General features: G+C 46.6%; 1 protein-coding gene across 1 annotated transcript; it reads left to right on the top strand.

Moving 5' to 3' along the window:
• Positions 1 to 26,699, top strand: LOC137542211 (phosphatidylinositol 3,4,5-trisphosphate-dependent Rac exchanger 1 protein-like). The gene is made up of 3 exons (XM_068263957.1): positions 1 to 45; positions 1,427 to 1,494; positions 26,451 to 26,699. Exons 1-3 carry the CDS (start codon positions 16 to 18, stop codon positions 26,599 to 26,601), a joined length of 249 nt encoding a protein of 82 aa, XP_068120058.1. The 5' UTR covers positions 1 to 15; the 3' UTR covers positions 26,602 to 26,699.

Here is a 26,699-nt window from a genome sequence, read left to right as displayed (position 1 = left end):
CTCCCCAAATGCATCATGCAGGCCATGGACGACATTAGAAAACAAGTGAGTGTGACTCCTTCATAAAGTTGCTTTTAGTTTGAATAATCTTTTGTGTTTTGTTTTTAATATCGGAAAAGGAAAAAACGAGAATAATCCATTTTACTTTTACATGGGATTCTCAGTGCATGCACATTACACTTGCTACCATGCTAAAAACACATGTTGTACTGTCTTCCACACACTGTAAATGCACCCATGCACCATACACACACATATGTGTTTATATATTATATGCATATGGTCTGCGCACGTGCACACACACTGTACATATACCCATGCACTGTACACACATACACTGTACACTCACGTATTGTGTGTAGATGGTCTGCGCACATACCCACACACTGTACATATACCCATGCACTGTACACACATACACTGTACACTTACGTATTGTGTGTAGATGGTCTGCGCACGTACCCACACACTGTACATATACCCATGCATTGTACACACATACACTGTACACTCACGTATTGTGTGTAGATGGTCTGCGCACGTACCCACACACTGTACATATACCCATGCAGTGTACACACATACACTGTGCACTTACGTATTGTGTGTAGATGGTCTGCGCACATACCCACACACTGTACATATACCCATGCACTGTACACACATACACTGTACACTCACGTATTGTGTGTAGATGGTCTGCGCATGTACCCACACACTGTACATATACCCATGCACTGTACACACATACACTGTGCACTTACGTATTGTGTGTAGATGGTCTGCGCACGTACCCACACACTGTACATATACCCATGCACTGTACACACATACACTGTGCACTTACGTATTGTGTGTAGATGGTCTGCGCACGTACCCACACACTGTACATATACCCATGCACTGTACACACATACACTGTGCACTTACGTATTGTGTGTAGATGGTCTGCGCACGTACCCACACACTGTACATACACCCATGCACCTATGCGGAATCGCATGCGGAATTATTTCTGACATGTCCGATCAGCTCCCAATTGATAAAGTGATTGATTTTGTGCACCTATAATTGGCAAATCGATTGCTTTATCAATCGGCTGCACTTTGGACATGTACACACGGTGCAACTTCCCATCTGATCACCCGTCGATCGGGCAGAAAATTGCATTGTGTGTGCCCAACATTAAACGTATTAAAAGCGGCCGGTAACAAGCTCTGTTTTGGATGACTATCCTTTGTCAAACTCCATGCCCATGTGGTGTTTTTAATCAACAAAGAGTGAAAGTTAAAAAGTTAAACTGGCCAATCAAAATTGTCTGTGCATGCACAGCTTTAGTTCAAGCTTCTCTCTGTCTCCTGTGTGTTGGGCCTGGAAGCAGACCTCTATGCTCACAATGAAGTAAATTTGTGTTTTGTCTTCTTAGCGTCCTCTTGTAGAAATCTCTGCAAAGAACGTAAAGGCCCGGAAAAGCCCACTGCAGTTTCCCCCGAGGTAAGTCATTGTGGCCATGGGAATCATATTCTAGGACTTGAATATCATATGTTTAGGTCTTTAGGAGGTATCTTGTATTCCAAGCTACTCATGGCCATCACAAACCAACATTTATGGATACTCTGCAAGCAGAAAGTACTTGATAGCGAGCTGAAAGTAAGGGTAAAAGCTTTGTATGTGGGAGTTCATATTTAACGGTATTGCAGTCTTTTTATATCTGAGACCATGTTATACTAATATAGGGATTATTCAGATAAAATTTTCATAGCAGCCAGCAATTGGCCAGATTATCTCAGACAAGCCCACTGCTCTACTCCTTACCCTCCCATTCCTGTGTGCACTGTTTGTTGTTCTGCCTCGCTGCTTTGTAGCAACAGTACATTACACATTGCTAGCCCATAGGCTAGTAACTTCTCTGCTAACAGCACTCCGCCTTCATACTATCACCTGAGAGATGGAATCCTAATCCCTGCAAGCGATAGTACTCCTGCACATCCCCCCTTAAGGAAAGCAGAGCTGAGAAGATATTAACCTCTTGACGACCAGCTAACGTCGATTGGCGTAAACTGGTTGTCTGCGGGTTTCCATGGAAATGTTCGAGCGGCCGTTCCATGTCAGTTCACGGAGGGTGTCCAAGCCACGATCGGAGGCTTGCGGGCGAAATGTAAACACGTGGGGAAGAAATCCCCGGTGTTTACTCTGTACGGCGCTGCAGCTGCAGCAGCGCCGTAAAGGAGATCGGCGAACCCTGGCTTCTGATAGGCCGGGGATCGCCGCCGTCTGATAGGCTGAAGCCTATCAGAGGCGGTACAGGATGTATCGCCATCCTGTACCGCCCACAGAGCCAGGGAGAGGGAGGGAAGGAGAGGGAGGGGGGAATAGCGCTGCGGAGGGGGGCTTTGAGGAGCCCCCCCCCGCAAGGCACAGCAGAGCAGCAGCGATCATACCCCCCCAGCAGGACATCCCCCTAGCGGGGAATAAAGGTGGGAAGTCTGATCGCCCTGCCTGCAACACGATCTGTGCTGGGGGCTGAAGAGCCCACCCAGCACAGCTCAATGGGAAATCACTTGATCGGCAAGTGGTTAAAGTTTTTTATACATACCTGGGGCTTCCTTCAACCCCATAAGCGCAGATCGCTCCCACACTGTCGTCCTCAGTCTTCTCCCTCTTCGGTACTGGGTCCCGTAACTTCAGCCAGTCGTGGCCAGTCTGTGCAAAAGAAGTGCGTCCTCTACGTATCTCTCACTTCTTTTGAGCAGAATGCCTGCGATTGGCTGAAGTTATGAAACCAGGTATCGAAGCAGGAGAAGGCTGAGGACAGCGGCGTGGAAGCGGTTGATGTCCATGGGGCAGAAGGAAGCCGCAGGTATGTATAAAACCTTTATATTTTCTCAGCTCTGGTATACTTTAAAGTGAACCTAAACCATTGCAAAGCAAAAGAGTTTCACTTACCTTGGGCTTCTTGGTGGGATCATATCTAGAGATGGTTTAAACAGTTTGCCCGCGAACGGTTCCAGGCGAACTTTGGGTGGTTTACATTCACCAGCGAAGGCAAACTTTTGCGGAAGTTCGGTTCGCCCCCATAATGCTCCATTAGGGTCAATTTTGACCCTCTACATCACAGTCAGCAGGCACATTGCTGCCAATCAGACTACACTCGCTCCTGGAGCCCCACCCTACCTTATAAAAGGCAAGGTTCTCTGGCTGTTTTACTCACTCTTCTGCCTACAGTAATTAGTGAAGGGACAGCTGCTGAGAGACTCTGCTAGGGGAAGCTTAGTTAGGCTCTTGTACACTTATTAGCTTGCTCCTGGCTGATTGTTATTCCTTATATAGCTCCCCACAACTCCTTCCTCCCTCCCTCCCTTCCTCCCTCCTCCTATCCTCCTCCCTTCCTCTCCCCTTCCTACCTTCCTTCCTCCCTCCTCCCTTAAGAGAAAGTGTCATTAGGGCCTTGCTGTAACATAGATTGTAGTGTAACTATTTCAACTTATGTACCCTTCTTAAACTTGAAGATTGTATACAAATGTAAGCAGACTGCAGAGTGGCGCAGTGGAAGTGTGCTGGGCCCATAACCCAAAGGTTGATGGATCAAAACCAACCTCTGCTAGGCATGATTTCATTTTTGCACCTCGTTTTATCGCATGGGCAAAACGGTTTCCATAGCCCTGTAAGAGAAAGTGTAATAAGGGACCTGCCATAACATAGATATTACAGTAGCTAAGACTACTCCTGGGCCTTTCTTGTAGTTGAAGAGATTAGTGAACTCTGACACCACACTTAAAAAAAAAAAAAAAAAACAGCAAACAGAGAAGCTTCCCCATATTGGAACATTGGATTTGGTAAAGTCTTAAGCCAATGTGTTGTAAGACACAAGTAAGCTTTATGTTTGCAGGAATGGTTGCATGGCCACCTAGCTTTTCATCCTTCCCAGGCCAGCTAGGCTGGCTTCAGCCTGTAATGTTGGTAGTATAGTGGTGAACATAGCTGCCCTCCAAGCAGTTGACCTGGGTTCGATTCCTGGCCAATGTATGTGCTTTTGACATCCTACAAATCCCTGGACGACAAGATCCTCCTCCTCCAGAGGAGGGGTAGAGAGGGAGAATTACACTCCCTGATTGATGCATACACATGCAGTAGTGTAGGCCTGCAATTTAGCATTGAATGTGATTTCTGCCCTTAAAACACTGCTTTGTGTGAAAACTAAATTTTTTTGCAGAACTTTTGACGTCTATCCCAGTCAACCATGTCTCCCTCCAGGTGTTAGACCCCTTGAAACATCTTTTCCATCACTTTTATGGCCAGCATAAGGGTTTCTAGTTTTCAAAGTTCGCATCCACATTGAAGTCTATTGCGGTTCCGAAAGTTCGCGCAAACTGAACCTTTTGCGGAAGTTCGCAAACTGAAAATTGGAGGTTCGGGCCATCTCTAATCCTATCCCACCAAGCTCCAGGCATTAGGGCCCTTTCACACCAGAGGGCTTTTTCGGCGTTTTAACGCCACGGCCGAAGTTGGCGTTTTCCTAGGTAAAAGAAAGTCCATAGACTTTCATTTTAACATTCACACTAAACGCCGCGTTTTGGAGCGGTGCGTTTCAACGCTCCCAGGCGCTTTTTCTGGGCCTACCGCTGCGTTTCTCATTACAATTGATTGTAATGTATTGGCGTTAAAACGCCTTGAAAACGCCTGCAGCCAAAACGCAGCGTTTTAGCCTTTGACTGCTGCCTGTAGTGTGAAAGAGCCCTTAGAGATCCATGTCCCATCTGTCATCTCTGTCCGGTCTCACACGCGTTCTAGTAGCCGGACTGCTCAATACCTCCCTATCTATTTCAATGCACAGACAATCCAATATCGTGGATTCAATCGATGCACTGAAACCGCTGGAATTGGGCAACAGACAGGCCAGGAGGGAGCGTGCGAGCGACACAAACACTTTGATACACAATATTGCTGGTACAAGGCTGCCACCACCTCTGTGGAAGGACAGAGGACCTGCACTGACTATTCTAAATCTGTGAAATAATTGTTAAAACACTCTAGTCTGGCTGAAGTAATACAATACTTCAGGTAGCGAAACGTTACTGAGGCTAGGATTTTTTTCTGTGGTGCTCAAATAGATATTTAGCCCAAAAAATGACCTTAAGTCTTGTATTGTAAATAAAATATAAATAATGAATGTATACAGAAAATTATTAAAAGTAAAGTTTTTAGTGATGATAGCCACAGGTAATATAAAAGGGTAAAACAAAGAAAATGAATACTCAACGTTTTGTAAGAAATATGTCCTTTGTGTGGAAATCCAAGAAATTCAATGATCCTTTGCTTCAGAATTCAGGAAACTAGCTGTGGGTTCTCTTGCTAGCTTCAATCCATAGATGGTGTTAAATAGAGGAGCTTTATCAGATTTCAGTCCTTTACTTACATAGGACCCAGCTCTTAAGAGCAGAACTCAGAGCCAGCCCTTGGGCTGGGGCGTCCCTTTCTTTTGGAGGGAACTTTGGATCCCGAATATTTGACATTTCTATAAATCAAGCCCTGTTCATTGCACATAAATAATAACAGCAAAGTCTGCAACTTCAAAGAATATGGATCACGTTAACACCAGACATGGATAGTGTGTGACATGTTTTTTCCTGAGAAGTTTAATAACTGGGCTGCAGCTTACCACAGCTCCTTGAAAGCTGCATCAAAACGTCCAGTGGGACGGTAGAAATCAAATGATATAATTTTCATATAGATCATGAGTATGATATTTCTTAAAATGGCAAAAATCATACAATACAGTTAATTTAAATCTGCCCATAGTGGCTCCTCTATGTCTGGTCTCTTGCTGGGTTGCAGCTGTGCTGGAGGCTCTCTCTGGCAGCAGCAAGCCAAATGGTACCTTTCAGGCCAGATTTCATACCTCTGTGTGAGATGCCTGACTTAAAGTGAACCAGAGACAAAGCACCCTCATGTATTTTACCATATATATCAGTGGGAACATTAGAGAAAACACCGACCCTGCTCTCTGTTTTATTTATCCTTGCTCAGCCTGCTTGTTATCAGCCCTGATAAAATCCCCGACTGAGCATTCAGTCTGGCTTTGCTCAGGAATCATTATAGCTGAGTCATTATAGCAGAGCCAGAAGGGAGCAGGCTTGGGCTTGAAAAGACATCAGGGAAGACAGACTCAGGTATAATGATTTCTGAGCAAAGCCAGACTGAATGCTCAGTCGGGGATTTGATCAGGACTGCTAACAAGCAAGCTGAGCAAGGAAAAATTAAACCGAGAGCAGGGTAGGTATTTTCTCGAATGTTCCCACTGCTGTATATGGTAAAATACATGAGGGTGCTTCGTCTCTGGTTCACTTTATGTCCTTTTCAGGCTAGGCATGTAAAGAAAAATATTGTCATCCCAGAATAGCAGCTGACAGCCACTTGAATAGGGCAGACCCTAGGCTTTGCCCTCTGCTGTTTCTAGACATGCAATCATGATTGAAATGTGAAACACAATCAGCGATCAGAAAAACAATTGAAGACAGATGGGATTTGGACCTCTATTGCCCGGAGGAGGTGAGGGTATGCTCTAATACTCACCCGCTGCACCCTAGCTCTGGATATGGATCAAAAGGGCAGTGGAGCACTCCTCTAAGTTGCTTGTGGATGTGTCTCGGCAGAGCCAGCTGCACCCTGGGGCCTTTGTAGTAGAAAACGAATAGACCTGCACCATCCAATGTATTAATGCTCTTTTATTTTCTTAATTCAGCATGACAGCATAAAAGGCAACATTTAAGGGCAGCCAACCCTTTATCAAGCTAAGCTGTCTGTGTACAAAGTTAATCTGACATCTACTTTCTTTATATACCCAGCACATTTCAAAAGTGACCAATCACATAAGGATATACAAATATACTCCAATCACATGGCCCTAGTATATACGGACCTGATGGGAAACTTGTATGGTCACAGCTTATAGGTTCATATGTCTGTCCATCCTATCCACTCCCTCCCCCTCACCAATGGAAACTCACCACAATGCCTCCTCAGCCAGGTCGCGCTGGCCGTCACTCCCACCAGGCCACCGCACCGGCGGACCTGATGGGGATCATGCCCGCATGACGTAGGAAGGCGGCGCCAATGCGCCGCCTCCCACATCTCCCCAGCAACAGCAGACGCAGTCGGCGGAAAAACCACCGCTGTGCGCGGCTTAGATGTAAACAAAGAAGGCATGGCAGGCAAGCGGCCAACGGGAGGAGACCTCCTATACACGGACAAAGCGTCCATAGATCCTATCATAAAGGCAAAGCATATATATATATATATATCTAGAGGGGACCGAAACAAAGAAATAAAGGAAATTTAACGTATCAGAGTGAGCAAGTGATACAGAGCAATATGGAAACAGCACATTAGACTGCATCTATTTTATGTACACTCATGCAGAAGCTGAAATCAATCTCATATAGAGTCAGCCAAGCATAGAATCAAAGATCCAAGGATTTACAGAGGCTTGATACGATGGAGACAAATAAACAAAATAAATTAAACAAAGGATAACAAATATAATTCTCTATTTAAACCTTGAGGCTCCATCGTATCAAGCCTCTTAATCCAAAATGCCTCCCTATACAGCAGCTTCTTCAGCCTGTCACCACCCCTCCTAAGGGGCCCGACCTGCTCGATAACCATGAATCTAAGTTGGCTAACAGGGTGATTAGCCTGCTTAAAATGATATGCCACTGCTTGGTCAGTCAAATTTTCTCTAATTGCATGTTTATGTGACAAGTATATATAGAAATCCACATGGACATTTAAGCACATAGACAACATAGGTTGTGTCACACGTGAAACAACCATGAATCTTAAATTTGGTACCTCTGTAAGGGTCCATAATCTGATCACCCTTGATAACCGAATTGCAATGAACACAGTTCATGCACGGAAAAGTGCCCCTGCGATTAGATTTTGACTGACCACTAGCAGTAAAAGAATCAAAATCAGCTCGCACCAACTGATCCCGCAAATTAGGTGTCCTCTTATATGAAATAAGAGGGGGATTCTTGAACTGTGTAATTCCAGGAAAGCTGTCAGTGAGTAAACGCCAACGTCGTTTAATAAGCTTTGCTATATTTTCACTCTCAGTATTATGTTTAGTGACAAATGGTATTAGCTCACTGACATCTCTGCGCCTATTCCCTCTTTCTGGGTAACTGCTCTATGCTCTGTTTCTTGCTGTTTTGACTATCTCATCCGGGTAACCTCTTTGGATAAACTTATAATGCATCTCATTGATCCTCTGTGACCTGACTGCCTCATCCTCAACTATCCTATTTACTCTCTGAAACTGTCCAACTGGCACGGATCTCCTAGTGGCCCACGGATGGAAACACCCAAAATGCATTAGGGAGTTTACATCCATGGGCTTAGTATAGAGATCCGTGACCTATCGTCGATCCTTACGCATCACCAGTGTATCCAGAAAACTGACCTGTTCAGTAGAACTGTGAACTGTGAACTGTCAGTTTAATATCAGAGCATCTCCCCATTAACTCACCAACAAATTGAGAATGGGTCGGATGTGGCCCCCGCCCACACACAAAATACATCATCAATATAACGAAACCACTGTATAGCGCGATCTGGCTGAGGAGGCATTGCGGGTGAGTTTCCATTTGTGAGGGGGAGGGAGTGGATAGGATGGACAGACATATGAACCTATAAGCTGTGACCATACAAGTTTCCAATCAGGTCCATATATACTAGGGCCATGTGATTGATGTATATTTGTATATCCTTATGTGATTGGTCACTTTTGAAATGTGCTGGGTATATAAAGAAAGTAGATGTCAGATTAACTTTGTACACAGACAGCTTAGTTTGATGAAGGGGTGGCTGCCCTGAAACGTTGCCTTTTATGCTGTCATGCTGAATTAAGAAAATAAAAGAGCATTAATACATTGGATGGTGCCGGTCTATTCGTTTTCTACTAGCTCTGGATATGGAGCACCCGAGGAGAGGGAGAGCGAAGCTCGGTGCTGGTATAGCACTAATACTATAGAGCGCACCCTGTGCAAGGGTAATTTAGTGTTTCAGTGATCCCCAGAATAAATTGCTCTCCGTGGATCAGAAAAACACCCAATCCACCAAGGGTGGACAAAAGGATAAAAGCAGTTCAAAAAAATTTAAAAATAGAGGAGGTAGCGGTGGACTTACCTCCTCCAAGTAGACACAAGATGATGTTGACATTATTCAATAAAGCAATTTTATTTACATACTCCAAGGTTCAGTACAACGCGTTTCGCAGGAATGACCCTACTTCATGAGGCAATTAAACAGAGCATATAACTGAGGATCAAAGACAATTGGCTAAGTAAGGCTTGTATAGTAAAAGTGTAACTGTAGTCAATCGATTAAATGCAACAATGATGTCATGATCATGTTCCCATGATATCCAATAATGTACATAGCTAGCTAAAAATGATGTGCTAAGGACTGGGATGCTAATAAGAATGTGATTGACTGTGAAGAACATGTATACTTGACTAGGCTATATATTGAAAAAAGTTGCTATTGCATACAGTGAATCAGGGCCGGCGCTACAATAGAGGCAAAGGGGGCAATTGCCCCAGGGCCCCAGAGCTTGTAGGGGCCCCCAGTGGCTACAAGAGGAAAACATTTTTTTTCAAAAAGACCTTTATAGTTTTTGAGAAAATCGATTTTAAAGTTTCGAAGGAAAAAAGTATACTTTTAAATGCGGTAAATGTCACTTTTAGTAGCAAACCTAACAGTAGTGTAATTTTACATGTATCAAAAGAAAGAGCAATACATTTCCTGACAGAGTTTCCAGGGGGTCCATACGCAGCTGCAGCGCTTTGGCCAGGGATCACTATACAGCCGCAACATGGCTGTATGAAGATCTCTGGCATTTTTACCTATTTTCCAATTTTTTTTTTATGTTTAGAGTGTGGTAATTTTTAAAAAAAAAATTATGTGGGGGCCCCCCCCCCTCCTGAAACTTTTTAACCCCTTGTCCCCCATGCAGGCTGGGGTAGCCAGAATGTGGAGCTCCGACCGAATAACACACCCTGACTATACCAGCTGCAAAAAAGGTCCCTTAATGCCAATTTTTGTTCCGGGGTATCTGTTGGGGGGCCCCCCAGGTTTATTTTGCCCTGGGGCCCCATTGTTGCTTAAACCGGCCCTGCAGTGAATCAACACAATACAAGTGCAGATATGGTGAATCATCAAACAAAGTAAAGTATAAAAGTTCAGACAAATAAACCAAGGAAGCAAAGAAAATGGGGACTTACCAAATGTAGGACTAGATCAAACCAAGCCCCTCTGAATATCTTTTCACCAGAGAGCGCTTTATATATTATGTGATGGGGCCAATTAACCAATAAGTGGGCAGGTTCCCCCAATATGTCATCAGTGTGGTGTGGTTGGTGCACCTCATGACATCACGCGCCTGTGTAGAAACATGCTTGAGGCGGTGGGTGCCATTTTGGATGAAGGCAGGAGTAAGGGAAGCGCAGAGCCATGCACAAGCGCACCTAAATTATGAGCGTCCGCAGAAAATTTTCCGGGGGGGGTTGCAAGAAGGGGGGGGGGGAGAAGTGGGGCGCCGCGCTGAAAATTTGGGGGGACGTTGTGTGCGGCGCCAAAAAAATGGTGCTACATACGCGCGCCACGATGAAAAATGGGTGTGGTCATGGACCAAAATGTGGGTGTGGTCGCGGGTGGAGACAAGTTTTCATGAACTTAGCAATGGTGGGACATTAGATTAGGAAAGTGGTGGTGGCGAACCTTTTGGAGGTCGAGTGCCCAACTGCAACCCAAAAGTCACTTATTTATCGCAAAGTGCCAACAGCAATTTAAACTAAATACAAACGTTTTAACTCATACATGAACATTATGGAAAATCCAAGTTGAAAATAAACTGTGAAGATAAACAATTTCATCCATCCTACTCCTGAAAAATGTATTCTTTTTTTTTAGTACCTCCCAGTTTCATTTTCTGTTTTAAAAAGCTGAAAAAGTAGGTTTAATGCGATCGTCTCATATGATGATGATTCAGCTTTTCCCATAGTCTCGCATTAGCAATCATGTGACCCCCAACAAGACAAATTCAGCTATCATGAGGCCCTCCTCATCAAGACAAATTCAGCAATCATGAGGCCCCCAAAAAGACAAATTCAGCAATCATGAGGCCCCCAACAAGACAAATTCAGCAATCATGAGGCCCCCAACAAGACAAATTCAGCGATCTTGAGGCCCCCAACAAGACCAATTCAGTAACCATGAGGCCCCCAACAAGACAAATTCAGCAGTCATGAGGCACATAAATAGACAGCATTTCACATAAATAGACAGAATGCCCCTTTAATATGGTAGACACCTCTCACCTGGCAGCAGTTCCCCAAAATACACTCAATCTGACAGCAGTGGTTCCCCAAAAATAGGTAGCCCCAGGTCTATAGGTACCCCCAGAATAGGTGGCCAGTGGTATAGATGTCCCCAGAACAGGTAGCCAGGGGTATATGTGCCCAGTATATGTAGACAGGGGTATATGTCCCCAGTATACGTAGCCAGAGGTATATGTGCCCAGTATATGTAGCCAGAGGTATATGTGCCCAGTATATGTAGCCAGGGGTATATGTGCACAGTATATGTAGTCAGGGGTATATGTGTCCAGTATATGTAGTCAGGGGTATATGTGTACAGTATATGTAGCCAGAGGTATAGAGAACCCCAGTATATGTAGTCAGGGGTATATGTGCCCAGTATATGTAGTCAGGGGTATATGTGCCCAGTATATATAGGCAGGTGTATATGTGCCCAGTATATGTAGCCAGGGTTACATGTGCCCAGTATATGTAGCCAGGGATATATCTGCCCAGTATATGTAGCCAGAGATATATGTGCCCAGTATATGTAGGCAGGTGTATATGTCCCCAGTATATGTAGCCAGAGGTATATGTACCCAGTATATGTAGCCAGGGGTATATGTACCCAGTATATGTAGGCAGGTGTATATGTGCCCAGTATATGTAGCCAGAGGTATATGTGCCCAGTATATGTAGCCAGGGGTATATGTGCACAGTATATGTAGTCAGGGGTATATGTGTCCAGTATATGTAGTCAGGGGTATATGTGTACAATGTCCCCAGAATAAGTAGCCAGGAGGGGAGCTGCGCAGAGAAGGAGAGCCGTGGGGACAGCATGGAAGGGGGGCCATCTCCCCCCTCCTTCCCTCACCTTAGGGCTCTCCCTTCCTCGCTCTCCCCTCCAGAACTAAGTCTTGTGCGGGTGGCTGGCAGCGGGCGGAACTTACCTCTGTCTCGTTGCAGGCGGCGGATGGATTTCCCGCTAGTCTGGTCTGGTCCAGACCAGAGCAGCAGCACCAGAACTTTTGGCGCTTGGAGCGAGACGGAGGTAAGTTCCGCCCGCTGCCAACCACCTCACAAGACTTAGTTCTGGAGGGGAGAGCAAGGAAGGGAGAGCCCTAAGGTGAGGGAAGGGGGGAGATGGGCCCCTTCCCCACTGTGCCCACAGCTCTCCCTCTTCTCTGCGCTGCTCCCTTCCTGCTGGCCGCACGGGTATGCGGCCAGGGGGAGGGGGCAGCGGGCGGCCGGGGGGGGGGGGGAGTTGTTAGCAGTCCAGATTTGCCATATGTGCGGATGTCCATGACCTGTATGCTCCTGGTGGTGGGCGGGTCGCCATGCATAGATGCGCATGCATAATATTGCACGCATGCACGGCCAAAGTGTGGAGTGTACAAGGGCCATTACCTAAACAGGTCTAAACTAAGGGCAAAGGGAATGTGTGGATAATGAAAAAATTACCAGGAAAGGGGGAATTATGCCAGGGGAGGAAAAAGTGGTGGTGGGGGAGAGAATAAAAAAAGGCATGTAAAAAACATGTTAATGATAACATGAGGGGAATTAATATAGGACGGTGGATAAAGAGGGGAGGTAGAGAATGTGATGTGGGGAGTATTGTATGAGAATAATAAATGTGTACATACATGGATTGGGACTAGAGTTGGGCCGAACCTCCGATTTTAGGTTCGCGAACCGGGTTCGCGAACTTTCGCGGAACGTTCGGTTCGCGTTAAAGTTCGCGAACCGTAATAGACTTCAATGGGGATGCGAACTTTGAAAAAAAAAATAATTATGCTGGCCACAAAAGTGATGGAAAAGATGTTTCAAGGGGTCTAACACCTGGAGGGGGGCATGGCGGAGTGGGATACACGCCAAAAGTCCCCGGGAAAAATCTGGATTTGACGCAAAGCAGCGTTTTAAGGGCAGAAATCACATTGAATGCTAAATGACAGGCCTAAAGTGCTTTAAAACATCTTGCATGTGTATACATCAATCAGGTAGTGTAATTAAGGTACTGCTTCACACTGACACACCAAACTCACCGTGTAACGCACCGCAAACAGCTGTTTGTACTAGTGACGGCCGTGCTGGACTGGTGCGCACCATGGCGAGAGTGCAGGTTTTGGTGGCTTTACAGCCCATATGGTCGGCCTGGCTGATGTAGCTGAATGACAGAACAGTGACTGTCCAGCTGATCAAATTTGGTCTGACCACAATGAAGCAACGACCTTATTATCTTTTGTGTGCCCCCCGAGACACTCATCTAGGCGCCGGTCATTGCTTCATTGTGATACGCAAGCCCCTTCACCACGGCAAGGTAATGATCACGAAGGGGAATGGGCGCATGTACATGCCTTTTCTTTTGTTGTTGCAGCTGCCCTCAGTGCAGCCAGAAAAATTAGGCAGTCATGTACACGCACCATAAAAATTATTACAGCGGCCGCTGCTAGCAGCGGCCTAAAAAATTCAGCAATCCGCCTGGAGTCCCGGACCCTGTTGGTGGTGGCAGAGAAGGTAGTGAAGCGGCCTGCAGGCAGACATGCTGTGTGGAGGGACTGGGAGCGACTTAGTCTTTTTGGGGCAGGCCAGTCAGCCAGTCACACGGCGTGCAGGCAGAGATGCTGTGTGTGCGGGGACTGACTTAGTCTTGGGGCGGGCAGCAGCCCTCCGGGATCCATGCCTCATTCATTTTGATAAAGGTGAGGTACTTAACACTTTTGTGACTTAGGCGACTTCTCTTCTCTGTGACAATGCCTCCAGCTGCGCTGAAGGTCCTTTCTGAGAGGACACTTGCGGCAGGGCAGGAGAGAAGTTGGATGGCAAATTGGGACAGCTCTGGCCAAAGGTCAAGCCTGCGCACCCAGTAGTTCAAGGGTTCCTCATCGCTGTTCACAGCAGTGTCTACATCCACACTTAAGGCCAGGTAGTCGGCTACCTGCCGGTCGAGGCGTTGGTGGAGGGTGGATCCGGAAGGGCTACGGCGAGGCGTTGGACTAAAGAACGTCCGCATGTCCGACATCACCATGAGATCGCTGGAGCGTCCTGTCTTTGACTGCGTGGACACGGGAGGAGGATTAGTGGCAGTGGTACCTTGCTGGCGTTGTGCTGTCACATCACCCTTAAAGGCATTGTAAAGCATAGTTGACAGCTGGTTCTGCATGTGCTGCATCCTTTCCACCTTCCGGTGAGTTGGTAACAGGTCCGCCACTTTGTGCCTGTACCGAGGGTCTAGTAGTGTGGCCACCCAGTACAGTGGCGGGTCCACTGAACAGAACAGGTATACAGTGGCGGGTCCACTGAACAGAACAGGTATACAGTGGCGGGTTCACAGAACAGGTATACAGTGGCGGGTCCACTGAACAGAACAGGTATACAGTGGCGGGTTCACTGAACAGGTATGCAGTGGCAGGATCACTGAACAGGTATGCAGTGGCAGGATCACTGAACAGGTATGCAGTGGCAGGATCACTGAACAGGTATGCAGTGGCAGGATCACTGAACAGGTATGCAGTGGGCTGAGGGCTCACTGAACAGAACAGGTATGCAGTGGCAGGATCACTGAACAGGTATGCAGTGGCAGGATCACTGAACAGGTATGCAGTGGCAGGATCACAGTACAGGTATGCAGTGGGCTGAGGGCTCACTGAACAGAACAGGTATGCAGTGGCAGGATCACTGAACAGGTATGGAGTGGCAGGATCACAGTACAGGTATGCAGTGGGCTGAGGGCTCACTGAACAGAACAGGTATGCAGTGGCAGGATCACTGAACAGGTATGCAGTGGCAGGTTCACTGAACAGGTATGCAGTGGCAGGATCACAGTACAGGTATGCAGTGGGCTGAGGGCTCACTGAACAGAACAGGTATGCAGCCAGGAAGAAGTTAAGCCTAACTAATCTTTCCCTATATGAGAGACTGCAGCAGCTCTCCCTACTCTCACTAATGCAGGCACACGAGTGGCCGTAATGGCCGCCGCTGCCTGCCTTATATAAGGGGGGGTGGGGCTCCAGGGGCTAGTGTAGCCTAATTGGCTACACTGGGCCTGCTGACTGTGATGTAGAGGGTCAAAGTTGACCCTCAGTGCATTATGGGGCGAACCGAACTTCTTCCGCAAAAAGTTCGCGTGCGGTACCCGCACGCGAACCACCTACGTTCGCGCGAACCACGTTCGCCGGCGAACCGTTCGGCCCAACTCTAATTGGGACTAGAGCTGGTATAATGGCACCACCTGGTGGAAAAACATATATATATATACACACACATTTTTCACAATCTATAATGAAACCTGTTATGTGGCATATACTGTATATTGCACTTTTTGTATAGACCCTAAGAAAATATAAATATACTGCAAGTGACATGAGCAGGTAAAATAACATAGCAGAACATGAGATAAGGTGCATGTGCAATGATAATAAAGTACATCATGTTATCATCTACATATGAATAAATACATTATTATATTTTCCTTTTAGGTTATAAAGAACAGAATAAATGCCCGAATTGAAACATTATAAATATAGCATTGAAAGAAGACAATACATATAATTATTAGTTCTAGAGCAAGGATATAGAAGCATATATAAAAACCAAAGAAAAGTTAATAGAAAATTAAAGGTACTCCAAGCACCTCTCATGGGCATGCCTTTAAAGGAAAGGTTCAGGGTAACGTGGAAAAAAATAAAAATCCATATCCACTTACCCGGGGCTTCCCCCAGCCCGTGGCAGGCAGGAGGTGCCCTCGCCGCCGCTCCAGAGGCTTCCGGTCGTCTTCGGTGGCTGACCCGACCTGGCCAGACCGGCTGCCAGGTCGGGCTCTTCTGCGCTCCACGGACGGGCTCTTCTGCGTCCCACGCGGGCGCGCTGACGTCATCGGACGTCCTCCGGGCTGTACTGAGCAGGCGCAGTAGTTCTGCGCCTGCGCAGTACAGCCTGACGTGGGACGCAGAAGAGCCCGTCCGTGGAGCGCAGAAGAGCCCGACCTGGCAGCCGGTCTGGCCAGGTCAGGTCGGCCACCGAAGACGACCGGAAGCCTCTGGAGCGGCACCTCCTGCCTGCCACGGGCTGGGGGAAGCCCCGGGTAAGTGGATATGGATTTTTATTTTTTTCCACGTTACCCTGAACCTTTCCTTTAAAGGCATGCCCATGAGAGGTGCTTGGAGTACCTTTAATTTTCTATTAACTTTTCTTTGGTTTTTATATATGCTTCTATATCCTTGCTCTAGAACTAATAATTATATGTATTGTCTTCTTTCAATGCTATATTTATAATGTTTCAATTCGGGCATTTATTCTGTTCTTTATAACCTAAAAGGAAAATATAATAATGTATTTATTCATATGTAGATGATAACATGATGTACTTTATTATCATTGCACATGCACCTTATCTCATGTTCTGCTATGTTATTTTACCTGCTCATGTCACTTGCAGTATATTTATATTTTCTTAGGGTCTATACAACAAGTGCAATATACAGTATATGCCACATAACAGGTTTCATTATAGATTGTGAAAAATGTGTGTGTATATATATATATATGTTTTTCCACCAGGTGGTGCCATTATACCAGCTCTAGTCCTAGATAAGCAGAACGGTTTCCTGTCGACCACCGCTGGCGACAGGACAATTGCAGCAGAGAGGCAACACAGACAAAACAGATAAGGCAACCTGACTGCACTAGAGGAGCTGCCTAGTGCAGTCCCAAGAATTACTCTAAGATAAACTTTAGCAAACAAACAGGGCTGATACTCTAGGAGAGTTCATCAGTAACAAACCATGAAGGATGACCAGCAAAGGATTCTGGGAGAACATGGTATTTATACTGCCAGCCTTCAAAGGAGGCAGGTAGGTGATTTGCATAATGAATGTATGCAAATTCCTCAGCAGCAGAACAGGTCTGAAACCAGCAAAGCAAAGACAGGTCTCTTTTCCAGAGACCTGCAGCCCTCAGACTTAAGGAATGGTCAAACAGCTGTCTGTCTATGCAAACAGCTGTCTGTCTATGCAGACAGCTGAGCGGATCATTACAGTACCATATTTTTCGGAATATAAGACGCTACGGAATATAAGACACACCTCGGTTTAGAGGGCAAAATCCAGGGGAAAAAAAAAATATACTAAACCCGGTGCGTCCATGTTCCAGTTGTTCTCCCCCGAATTAGTGTCTTCCTATGTCCCCTTCTGTCCTCCATTGCTCTACCTGTGTGTCCCCTTCTGTCCCTGGTGTGTCCCACTGTGTCCTCCTTTGCCCCCTAATGTCCCCCTGTGTACCCTCCTGGTCCCACTTTGTCCCGTCCTGGTTCCCATGTCCCGTGTCTTCTCCTGGTCCTCCTGTATCTCCTCCTATGTCCCTCTGTGTCTCCTGTGTTCCCTCCTGGTCCCCCTGTGTGTCCTCCTGGTCCCCCTGTGTCTCCTCTTATTCCCCCCTGTGTCTCCTCCTATGTTTCCTCCTGGTCCCCATGTGCCTTTTCCCAGTCCCCATGTCCCCTTCTTGTCCCACTGACTCTCCCTGGTCCCCCTGCCCCTCACCCCTTGTCTCCTCAGCTCCCTGTTTAAAATTAAATAGCGTGGCTTCCTTTCCCAGCGCGGGGTGGTCTCCTCCATCCCCGGCTGGTACCCTCCGCTCCCAGGTGGTCTTCTCCACTCCTTGTCAAAAATAGAGTAGCGGCAGAGCAGCTCACCTCAGCCGCAATTCCAGTACTGGCAACCTGCAGACATCTCCTGTGTCACGTGGCTGCCTCGGCTCTAGTGAAGGCTTTTATTGATGACGCGTCATCAACAAAAGCCTTCGCTAGAGGCAGCCATGTGACAGAGGATATGTCTGCAGATCGCCAGCACTTGAATCGCTGGCTGAGGTGAGCTGCTCTGCCACTACTCTATCTTTGACAGGGAGCCAGCTAGGAGCGGAAGAAGCCCGGGGACAGATGAGACCGCAGGGACTTTTTCTCCACATTTTTGGGGGAGAAAAAGTGCGTCTTATATTCCGGAAAATACGATAACTATAGATGAAAATGAGGTAGTGGGATTGACAAATTTGCAGGCCAAGCATGTGGGGTTATTACATGGGAAGGGAAGGTATAATCTGAAATATATTCCCTCTGGGAGCTCAAGTTTAAGCCCACAGGGGGATGAATCCAGGTTCAGTGATGTGCAAGTAGTACAATAAATCAAACCCGATATATAGTGTACATATAGACCTACATCACAGACCACATCTTAAATATTTTGTGCAAAACACATATGCATAAATTCAATCAATAAATAAATCAAAGTGGCACCTCTAAGAAGGTGAATAAAGTCTGTCTAATGTCAGACTGAAAAATGTTGGAACAGCCTATAGAATAAAGTGCAGAGCAGGCAATAGTGCAAACAGATACTTAGCCCAGTATAGGGTGGTCAGACAGGGCAGTATGGAGGAGGAATAGTATTGAACACCTCTGGGAATTAGAGCAGCAGCAGGGAGAGCTGTCATTCGGCTCACCCTGCCCCCAGCTCACTGGCAACATTACAATACGTGCGCAGGGTAGTGTTGGGCGAACACCTGGATGTTCAGGTTCGGGAAAGTTCGCCGAACATGGCCGCGATGTTCGGCATGTTCGGGCCGAACTCCCCGAACATCCCGCTTTTGGGGGCCCTATGAGGTCGCAGGCATAAGGTGGGAGCATGCCCCGGTCGCGGGGGGGTCGGAAATTCCTCCCACCCCCTCCGCTAGCGCTCCCCCCTCTGCCCGCTTCCCCATACAAAAGTTTAATGAAGTAAAACAGTACCGGTCCGGTGGTAGTGGGTGGCTGGCAGTGGGCGGCACTGTTTAGTGAGTGACTGAGGAGGAGGAGTCCGGAGAGTAACGCGTTGAGGGAGGCCGGGCAGCAGGCGGTTCAGCAGTAGTACGGTACTACTGCTGAACCGCCCGCTGCCCGGCCTCCCTCAACGCGTCACTCTCCGGACTCCTCCTCCTCAGTCACTCACTAAACAGTGCCGCCCACTGCCAGCCACCCACTACCACCGGACCGGTACTGTTTTACTTCATTAAACTTTTGTATGGGGTAGCGGGCAGAGGGGGGAGCGCTAGCGGAGGGGGTGGGGGGAATTTCCGACCCCCCCCATGATTGGGGCATGCTCCCCCCTTATGCCTGCGACCCCATAGGGGGGCAGTATTCGGCCGAACAGGGCCCTGTTCGGCCCTGTTCGCGGCCATTTAGTAGTTCGGGGCGAACCCGAACTTAAAAGGCCGAACACCATCAGGTGTTTGGCCGAACTCTCGAACATCACCCGAACAGGGTGATGTTCTGCAGAACCCGAACAGTGGCGAACACTGTTCGCCCAACACTAGCGCAGGGAGGGAACATAGAAGCTCCTCCCCATTCCCTCACAGCCCTGCATTCTTCCCGACTCTTCTCTCTGGGCAGAGGTGGCCTTAGAGTACGCGGGGCCTGGGGCAAGTGTCATATGCGGGGCCTAGAGATATATGCTGTGGATACACACGTTGTGGAAGCCCACACTCTGTATAGGTTAGATAGGTAGGTGCCTCCAGTATAGGTTAGATAGGTAGGTGCCCCGAAGTATAGATTAGATAGGTAGGTGCCCTGCAGTATAGATTAGACAGGTGCCCTGCATTACAGATTAGATAGGTAGGTAGGTACCCTGCAGTACAGATTAGACAGGTAGGTGCCCTGCATTACAGATTAGGTAGGTAGGTACCCTGCAGTACAGATTAGATAGGAAGGTGCCTGCAGTATAGATTAGTTAGGTAGGTACCCCGCAGTATATATTAGATAGGTGCCTGCCGTATAGATTAGATAGATAGGTGCCCTGCAGTATAGATTAGACAGGCAGGTGCCCTGCAGTACAGATTAGATAGGTAGGTAGGTGCCCTGCAGTACAGATTAGATAGGAAGGTGCCTGCAGTATAGATTAGTTAGGTAGGTACCCCGCAGTATAGATTAGATAGGTGCCTGCAGTATAGAGTAGGTAGGGTGGTGCCCTGCAGTACAGATTAGATAGGTGCCTGCAGTATAGATTAGATAGATAGGTGCCAGCCTGCAGTATAGATTAGATAAATGCCAGCCTGCAGTATAGATTAGATAGGTAGGTGCCTGCAGTATAGGTTAGATAGCAAGGTGGCTGCAATATAGATTAGATATAACCTGCAGTATAGGTTAGATACAGTGGTGTGAAAAACTATTTGCCCCCTTCCTGATTTCTTATTCTTTTGCATGTTTGTCACACTTAAATATTTCTGCTCATCAAAAACCGTTAACTATTAGTCAAAGATAACCTAATTGAACACAAAATGCAGTTTTAAATGATGGTTTTTATTATTTAGTGAGAAAAAAACTCCAAATCTACATGGCCCTGTGTGAAAAAGTGATTGCCCCCCCTTGTTAAAAAATAACTTAACTGTGGTTTATTACACCTGAGTTCAATTTCTGTAGTCACCCCCAGGCCTGATTACTGCCACACCTGTTTCAATCAAGAAATCACTTAAATAGGAGCTATCTGACACAGAGAAGTAGACCAAAAGCACCTCAAAAGCTAGACATCATGCCAAGATCCAAAGAAATTCAGGAACAAATGAGAACAAAAGTACTGTAATTGAAATCTATCAGTCTGGTAAAGGTTATAAAGCCATTTTTAGAGCTTTGGGACTCCAGCAAATCACAGTGAGAGCCATTATCCACAAATGGCAAACACATGGAACAGTGATGATCCTTCAGTGAGTGTCCGGCCGACCAAAATTACCCCAAGAGCGCAGAGAAAACTCATCCGAGAGGCCACAAAAGACCCCAGGACAACATCGAAAGAACTGCAGGCCTCACTTTCCTCAATTAAGGTCAGTGTTCATGACTCCACCATAAGAAAGAGACTGGGCAAAAACGGCCTGCATGGAAGATATCCAAGGCGCAAGCCACTTTTAAGCAAAAAGAACACTAAGGCTCGTCTCAATTTTGCTAAAAAAAATCTCAATGATTGCCAAGACTTTTGGGAAAATACCTTGTGGACCGACGAGACAAAAGTTGAACTTTTTGGAAGGTGCGTGTCCCGTTACATCTGGCGTAGAAGTAACACAGTATTTCAGCAGAAGAACATCATACCAACAGTAAAATATGGTGGTGGTAGTGTGATGGTCTGGGGTTGTTTTGCTGCTTCAGGACCTGGAAGACTTGCTGTGATAGATGGAACCATGAATTCTACTGTCTGCCAAAAAATCCTGAAGGAGAATGTCCGGCCATCTGTTCGTCAACTCAAGCGGAAGCGATCTTGGGTGCTGCAGCAGGACAATGACCCAAAACACACCAGCAAATTCACCTCTGAATGGCTGAAGAAAAACAAAATGAAGACTTTGGAGAGGCCTAGTCAAAGTCCTGACCTGAATCCTATTGAGGTGTTGTGGCATGACCTTAAAAAGGCGGTTCATGCTAGAAAACCCTCAAATAAAGCTGAATTACAACAATTCTGCAAAGATGAGTGGGCCAAAATTCCTCCAGAGCGCTGTAAAAGACTCGTTGCAAGTTATCGCAAATGCTTGATTGCAGTTATTGCTGCTAAGGGTGGCCCAACCAGTTATTAGGTTCAAAGGGCAATTTCTTTTTCACACAGGGCCATGTAGGTTTTGAGTTTTTTTTCTCACTAAATAATAAAAAACATAATTTAAAACTGCATTTTGTGTTCAATTATGTTATTTTTGACTAATAGTTAACGGTTTTTGATGAACAGAAACATTTAAGTGTGACAAACATGAAAAAGAATAAGAAATCAGGAAGGGGGCAAATAGTTTTTCACACCACTGTAGGTGCCTGCAGTATAGGTTAGATAGGTGCCAGCCTGCAGTATAGGTTAGATAGGTGCCTGCAGTATAGATTAGATAGGTGCCAGCCTGCAGTATAGATTAGATAGGTGCCAGCAGTATAGATTAGATAGGTGCCAGCCTGTAGTATAGATTATATAGGTAGGTGCCCTGCAGTATAGATTATATAGGTAGATGCCCTGCAGTATAGATTATATAGGTAGATGCCCTGCAGTATAGATTAGATAGGCAGATGCCCTGCAGTATAGATTAGATAGGTAGATGCCCTGCAGTATAAATTAGATAGGTAGATGCCCTGCAGTATAGATTAGATAAGTGCCTGCAGTATAGATTAGAAAAGTGCCAGCCTGTAGTATAGATTATATAGGTAGGTGCCAGCCTGCAGTATAGATTATAATATAGGTAGATGCCCTGCAGTATAGATTAGATAGGTAGATGCCCTGCAGTATAGATTAGATAGGTAGATGCCCTGCAGTATAGATTAGATAGGTAGATGCCCTGCAGTATAGATTAGATAAGTGCCTGCAGTATAGATTAGATAGGTGCCAGCCTGTAGTATAGATTATATAGGTAGGTGCCAGCCTGCAGTATAGATTAGATAGGTAGATGCCCTGCAGTATAGATTATATAGGTAGGTGCCAGCCTGCAGTATAGATTATATTAGGGTGACCATATTTTGATTTCCAAAAAAGAGGACGATCACAACAGTATGTGGGCGTGGTCATGGGTGGGGCCAAATATACAAGACCTAAGCAGTGTGCTGTCCAACTTCGCAGGCATGGAGGGTCGTTTTTTTTTTCCAGATCACATGGCGGAGGCCGGCCGACCACAAAATGCAATCAGATTCGCAGAATATTTCCCCACAAAATGCAATGAGATTGGCAGCATATTTCCCCACAAATGCAATAAGATTGGCAGCACATTTCCCCACAAATGCAATCTTATTGGCAGCACATTTCCCCACAAATGCAATCTTATTGGCAGCCCATTTCCCCACAAATGCAATGAGATTGGCAGCACATTTCCAGACAAATGCAATGAGATTGGCAGCACATTTCCCCACAAAATGCTCTTTCCCCCATGCTGCGTGCGGCTGCCTAAATATACCTCCCTCGTTCTCCTCTGACCAAGTCACCAACGCAAAGAGTGCGACTGGACAGATTATTGGAGGGGATAATAAGATAACAGAGTGGCTGGAGAGGAAGGCAAGGGAGTCCACGCACCTCATGGAGCTGGTGGAAGCCCCAGGTAAGTACGAAAACAAAACTATTAAACATCTCAGAATTCCTTTAAAGGAAACCTGTAATGTCTTTAAAAAAAGTTTCACTTACCTGGAGCTTCTGCCAGCCCCCTGCAGCCTCCGTGGGCACACACCGTCTCTGAACGATCCACCAGTCCCCCGCCGCAGCTAAGTTTTGTTCTTTCGGACTTGCAAGTCATTGTCCACTGCCCCTGGCCACACAAAAGTCCTCATTCGCACTCCCATCACCAAGAGCATCCTGCACAGTATGAGAAAACCTTGCACTGCACCCGCGCAGGACACTCATGGAGAAGGGAACGCAAACGTAGATGCGCATGGCCAGGGACATCGACTTGCGAGAATAAAACTTGGCTGCAACAGGAGACAAAGGGACTTTTTTTTTAAGACATTACAGGTTTAATAGCATATAACAAGCATGTATACAGGGTGTCTAACAAGTGTCCAGCTTGTGTTGAAGTACTGTGGCTGGCAAGGGCTTGGAGGTTTCTACACAGTGCACAGCATGCAGAACACTAGTAGTGGCTGAGGCTGCACTCTGCTTCTCCCTCTATTGTCAGCTCACCTCTCCCCCCTCCAATCTCAGCCTCCTCTCTCTGTCCTGTGTCAGGCTGTCCACTTTTCTTCTCCCCCTCCCATCTGAGGCTTCCTTATCTTATCCCCAGCATTCCGATGACTTGCTTTGAGTCACACAGCCTGTGTGTTATTGCCGCTGGCTTGTTTCCGCCTCCTCCCCCTAGCTGTCGGCACTTCCTAGCTCACTTCTCCTGCAGCCCAAGCTGCAGAAGAACAGCTTGCAGAGATCCACTGAGGCTGAGATGAGCCGAATACTGCGAGCCCAAGCAGCAGAAGAACCGCTTGCAGAGATTCTCTGCAAGCGGTTCTTCTGCTGCTTGGGCTTGCAGTATTCGGCTCATCTCAGCCTCAGTGGATCTCTGCAAGCGGTTCTTATGTCGCTGGCTCGCAGTGTTCGGCTCATCTCAGCCCAATGGATCTCTGCAAGTGTGTTCGGCTCTCTTTACTTCACCGGACATTTCAGAAATCCGGTAGGACAGCCTGGGCAGGTCTGAAAAAGTGGACCTGTCCGGGCAAAAGAGGACGCATGGTCAGCCTAGATTATATAGGTAGATGCCCTGCAGTATAGATTATATAGGTAGATGCCCTGCAGTATAGATTAGATAGGTAGATGCCCTGCAGTATAGATTAGATAGGTAGATGCCCTGCAGTATAGATTAGATAGGTAGATGCCCTGCAGTATAGATTAGATAAGTGCCTGCAGTATAGATTAGATAGGTGCCAGCCTGTAGTATAGATTATATAGGTAGGTGCCAGCCTGCAGTATAGATTATATAGGTAGATGCCCTGCAGTATAGATTAGATAGGTAGATGCCCTGCAGTATAGATTAGATAAGTGCCTGCAGTATAATTTAGATAGGTGCCAGCCTGTAGTATAGATTATATAGGTAGGTGCCAGCCTGCAGTATAGATTAGATAGGTAGATGCCCTGCAGTATAGATTAGATAGGTAGATGCCCTGCAGTATAGATTAGATAGGTAGATGCCCTGCAGTATAGAATAGATAGGTAGGTGCCCCGCAGTACAGGTTAGATAGCAAGGTGGCTGCAGTGCTGGAGAGTGCAAAAACTCACGTGTCTCCGATGCTCCAGCTACCATCTATTTCCTCTCCCAGCATCGCATCTGTGTATTGGTAACAGTGCCCCCCTGTGGTGACATGCGGTCACGTCGTCATAGGGGGCGCTGTTACCAATACACAAATGCTGAGAGAGTAAATAGATGGTAGCTGGAGCATCGGAGACACGTGAGTTTTGCCCGCTCTCCCCAGCACTGCAGAGGGTGCGGGGCCTCCTCAGACGCGGGGCCTGGGGCGATTGCCCCACTTGCCACCCCCAAAGGCCGGCTCTGTCTCTGGGCCTGCTGCTCCCCCCTCTGGCACTGGTCCCCAGGTGGCTACCCACTCGCCCCTAGAAACTGGGCTGCAATAAACACAGTACTGATGCAACCAGTGGCATAACTAAGGAGCTATGGGCCCTGGTGAGAGCTTTACATACCCCCCCTCCACCAGCACTCTATACATATCAATTGAGACGGCGCACCAAAACCTGCCAAAGACAACCACAGTGTCAGAGGTGCAAGAAGGGGAAGGGGAACAGCTTGGTAATGATTAGTATCATTGAAAGCATCTATAGAAGTGAGCATTACCAGCACAGGACCAATAAAAGGTTAATACTGCAATTGAGGGAGGGCCCTACGGCGGCCCCCTCTGGCCAAGGGCCCCCGGTGCGGTCGAGACCTCTGCAACCCCCTGATTCTACACCACTAGATATAACCCAGCCACACCATAGTAGTAATAGAATGAAACTTGGGTTACTAGTAAAGCAAGTTATACAAGAATATTGTTTGACTACCATGAATTACTTGATATGTGTGAAATTTTGGTAAAAATCTGATTTGATATTAATTGGAATACCACCACTGCTGGCTTTTTGGGAGCTGATTTCAATTAGATGGTTTAATTTTTATTGAACATTGAATCTAAAAACATTTCCTTTTTGTATGCCTTTTTTAAAGTGGACCTGAACTCTTGCACAGGACAGAAGGAAAACCTAGCGAAATGCACCCTGTATGTATTCAGAGAGTTTAGCCTGTCTAATCCCCCCTCATGTGTGACTAATCACAAGCTGTAATTTGATCTTTCGGCTGTATGACCTGTCTTCCTCGACAGAGCAGCTAATTTGTAAACACAGGATATTAACCCTTTGTCTGCGTCCATGAAAGCAGGAAGTAGGCATGCACTACATTTATTGCAGGTTTTGTATCAGCTGTAACAAATGTTCTTCTTTAAATGTTATGCTGTTGCTTATCTTTTAGAGCAGAGTGGAATTTCTGAGTCCAGGTCTGCTTTAAAGACAGGCTTATAGAATTTACTGTGAAATAATGATTTTGTTTTCCGGGACTGAGTAGAATACATGCCTGTTCCTCACACCTCTCATGCTGTTTCCACAGGATCTTCAGATTGTGTGTCCCACCAGTAGATGGAGACCTGCGATCACATAGGAGCCATCTGTCCATGATGAGATTCCCAAAGTGGAGTACAGCAATGGTGGCTTCAGACTGGAGGGTCCTGTTCCGGCTGTTACTTTCTGCAGATGGATAAAGCACAAAGACTGTGCACATTTCTGGGTGTCTGTTTGCCCTTTGCCTGTTCCATGGATGAACTATGAGCAGTGCACTCACTGGAGGCCTGTGGGTAAA

The sequence above is a fragment of the Hyperolius riggenbachi genome, chromosome 12, assembly GCF_040937935.1.
Source record: "Hyperolius riggenbachi isolate aHypRig1 chromosome 12, aHypRig1.pri, whole genome shotgun sequence".
Classification (NCBI taxonomy): domain Eukaryota; kingdom Metazoa; phylum Chordata; class Amphibia; order Anura; family Hyperoliidae; genus Hyperolius; species Hyperolius riggenbachi.
The sequence above is the reverse complement of the archived record's forward strand: the minus strand, read 5'-3'. Positions and strand labels throughout refer to the sequence as shown.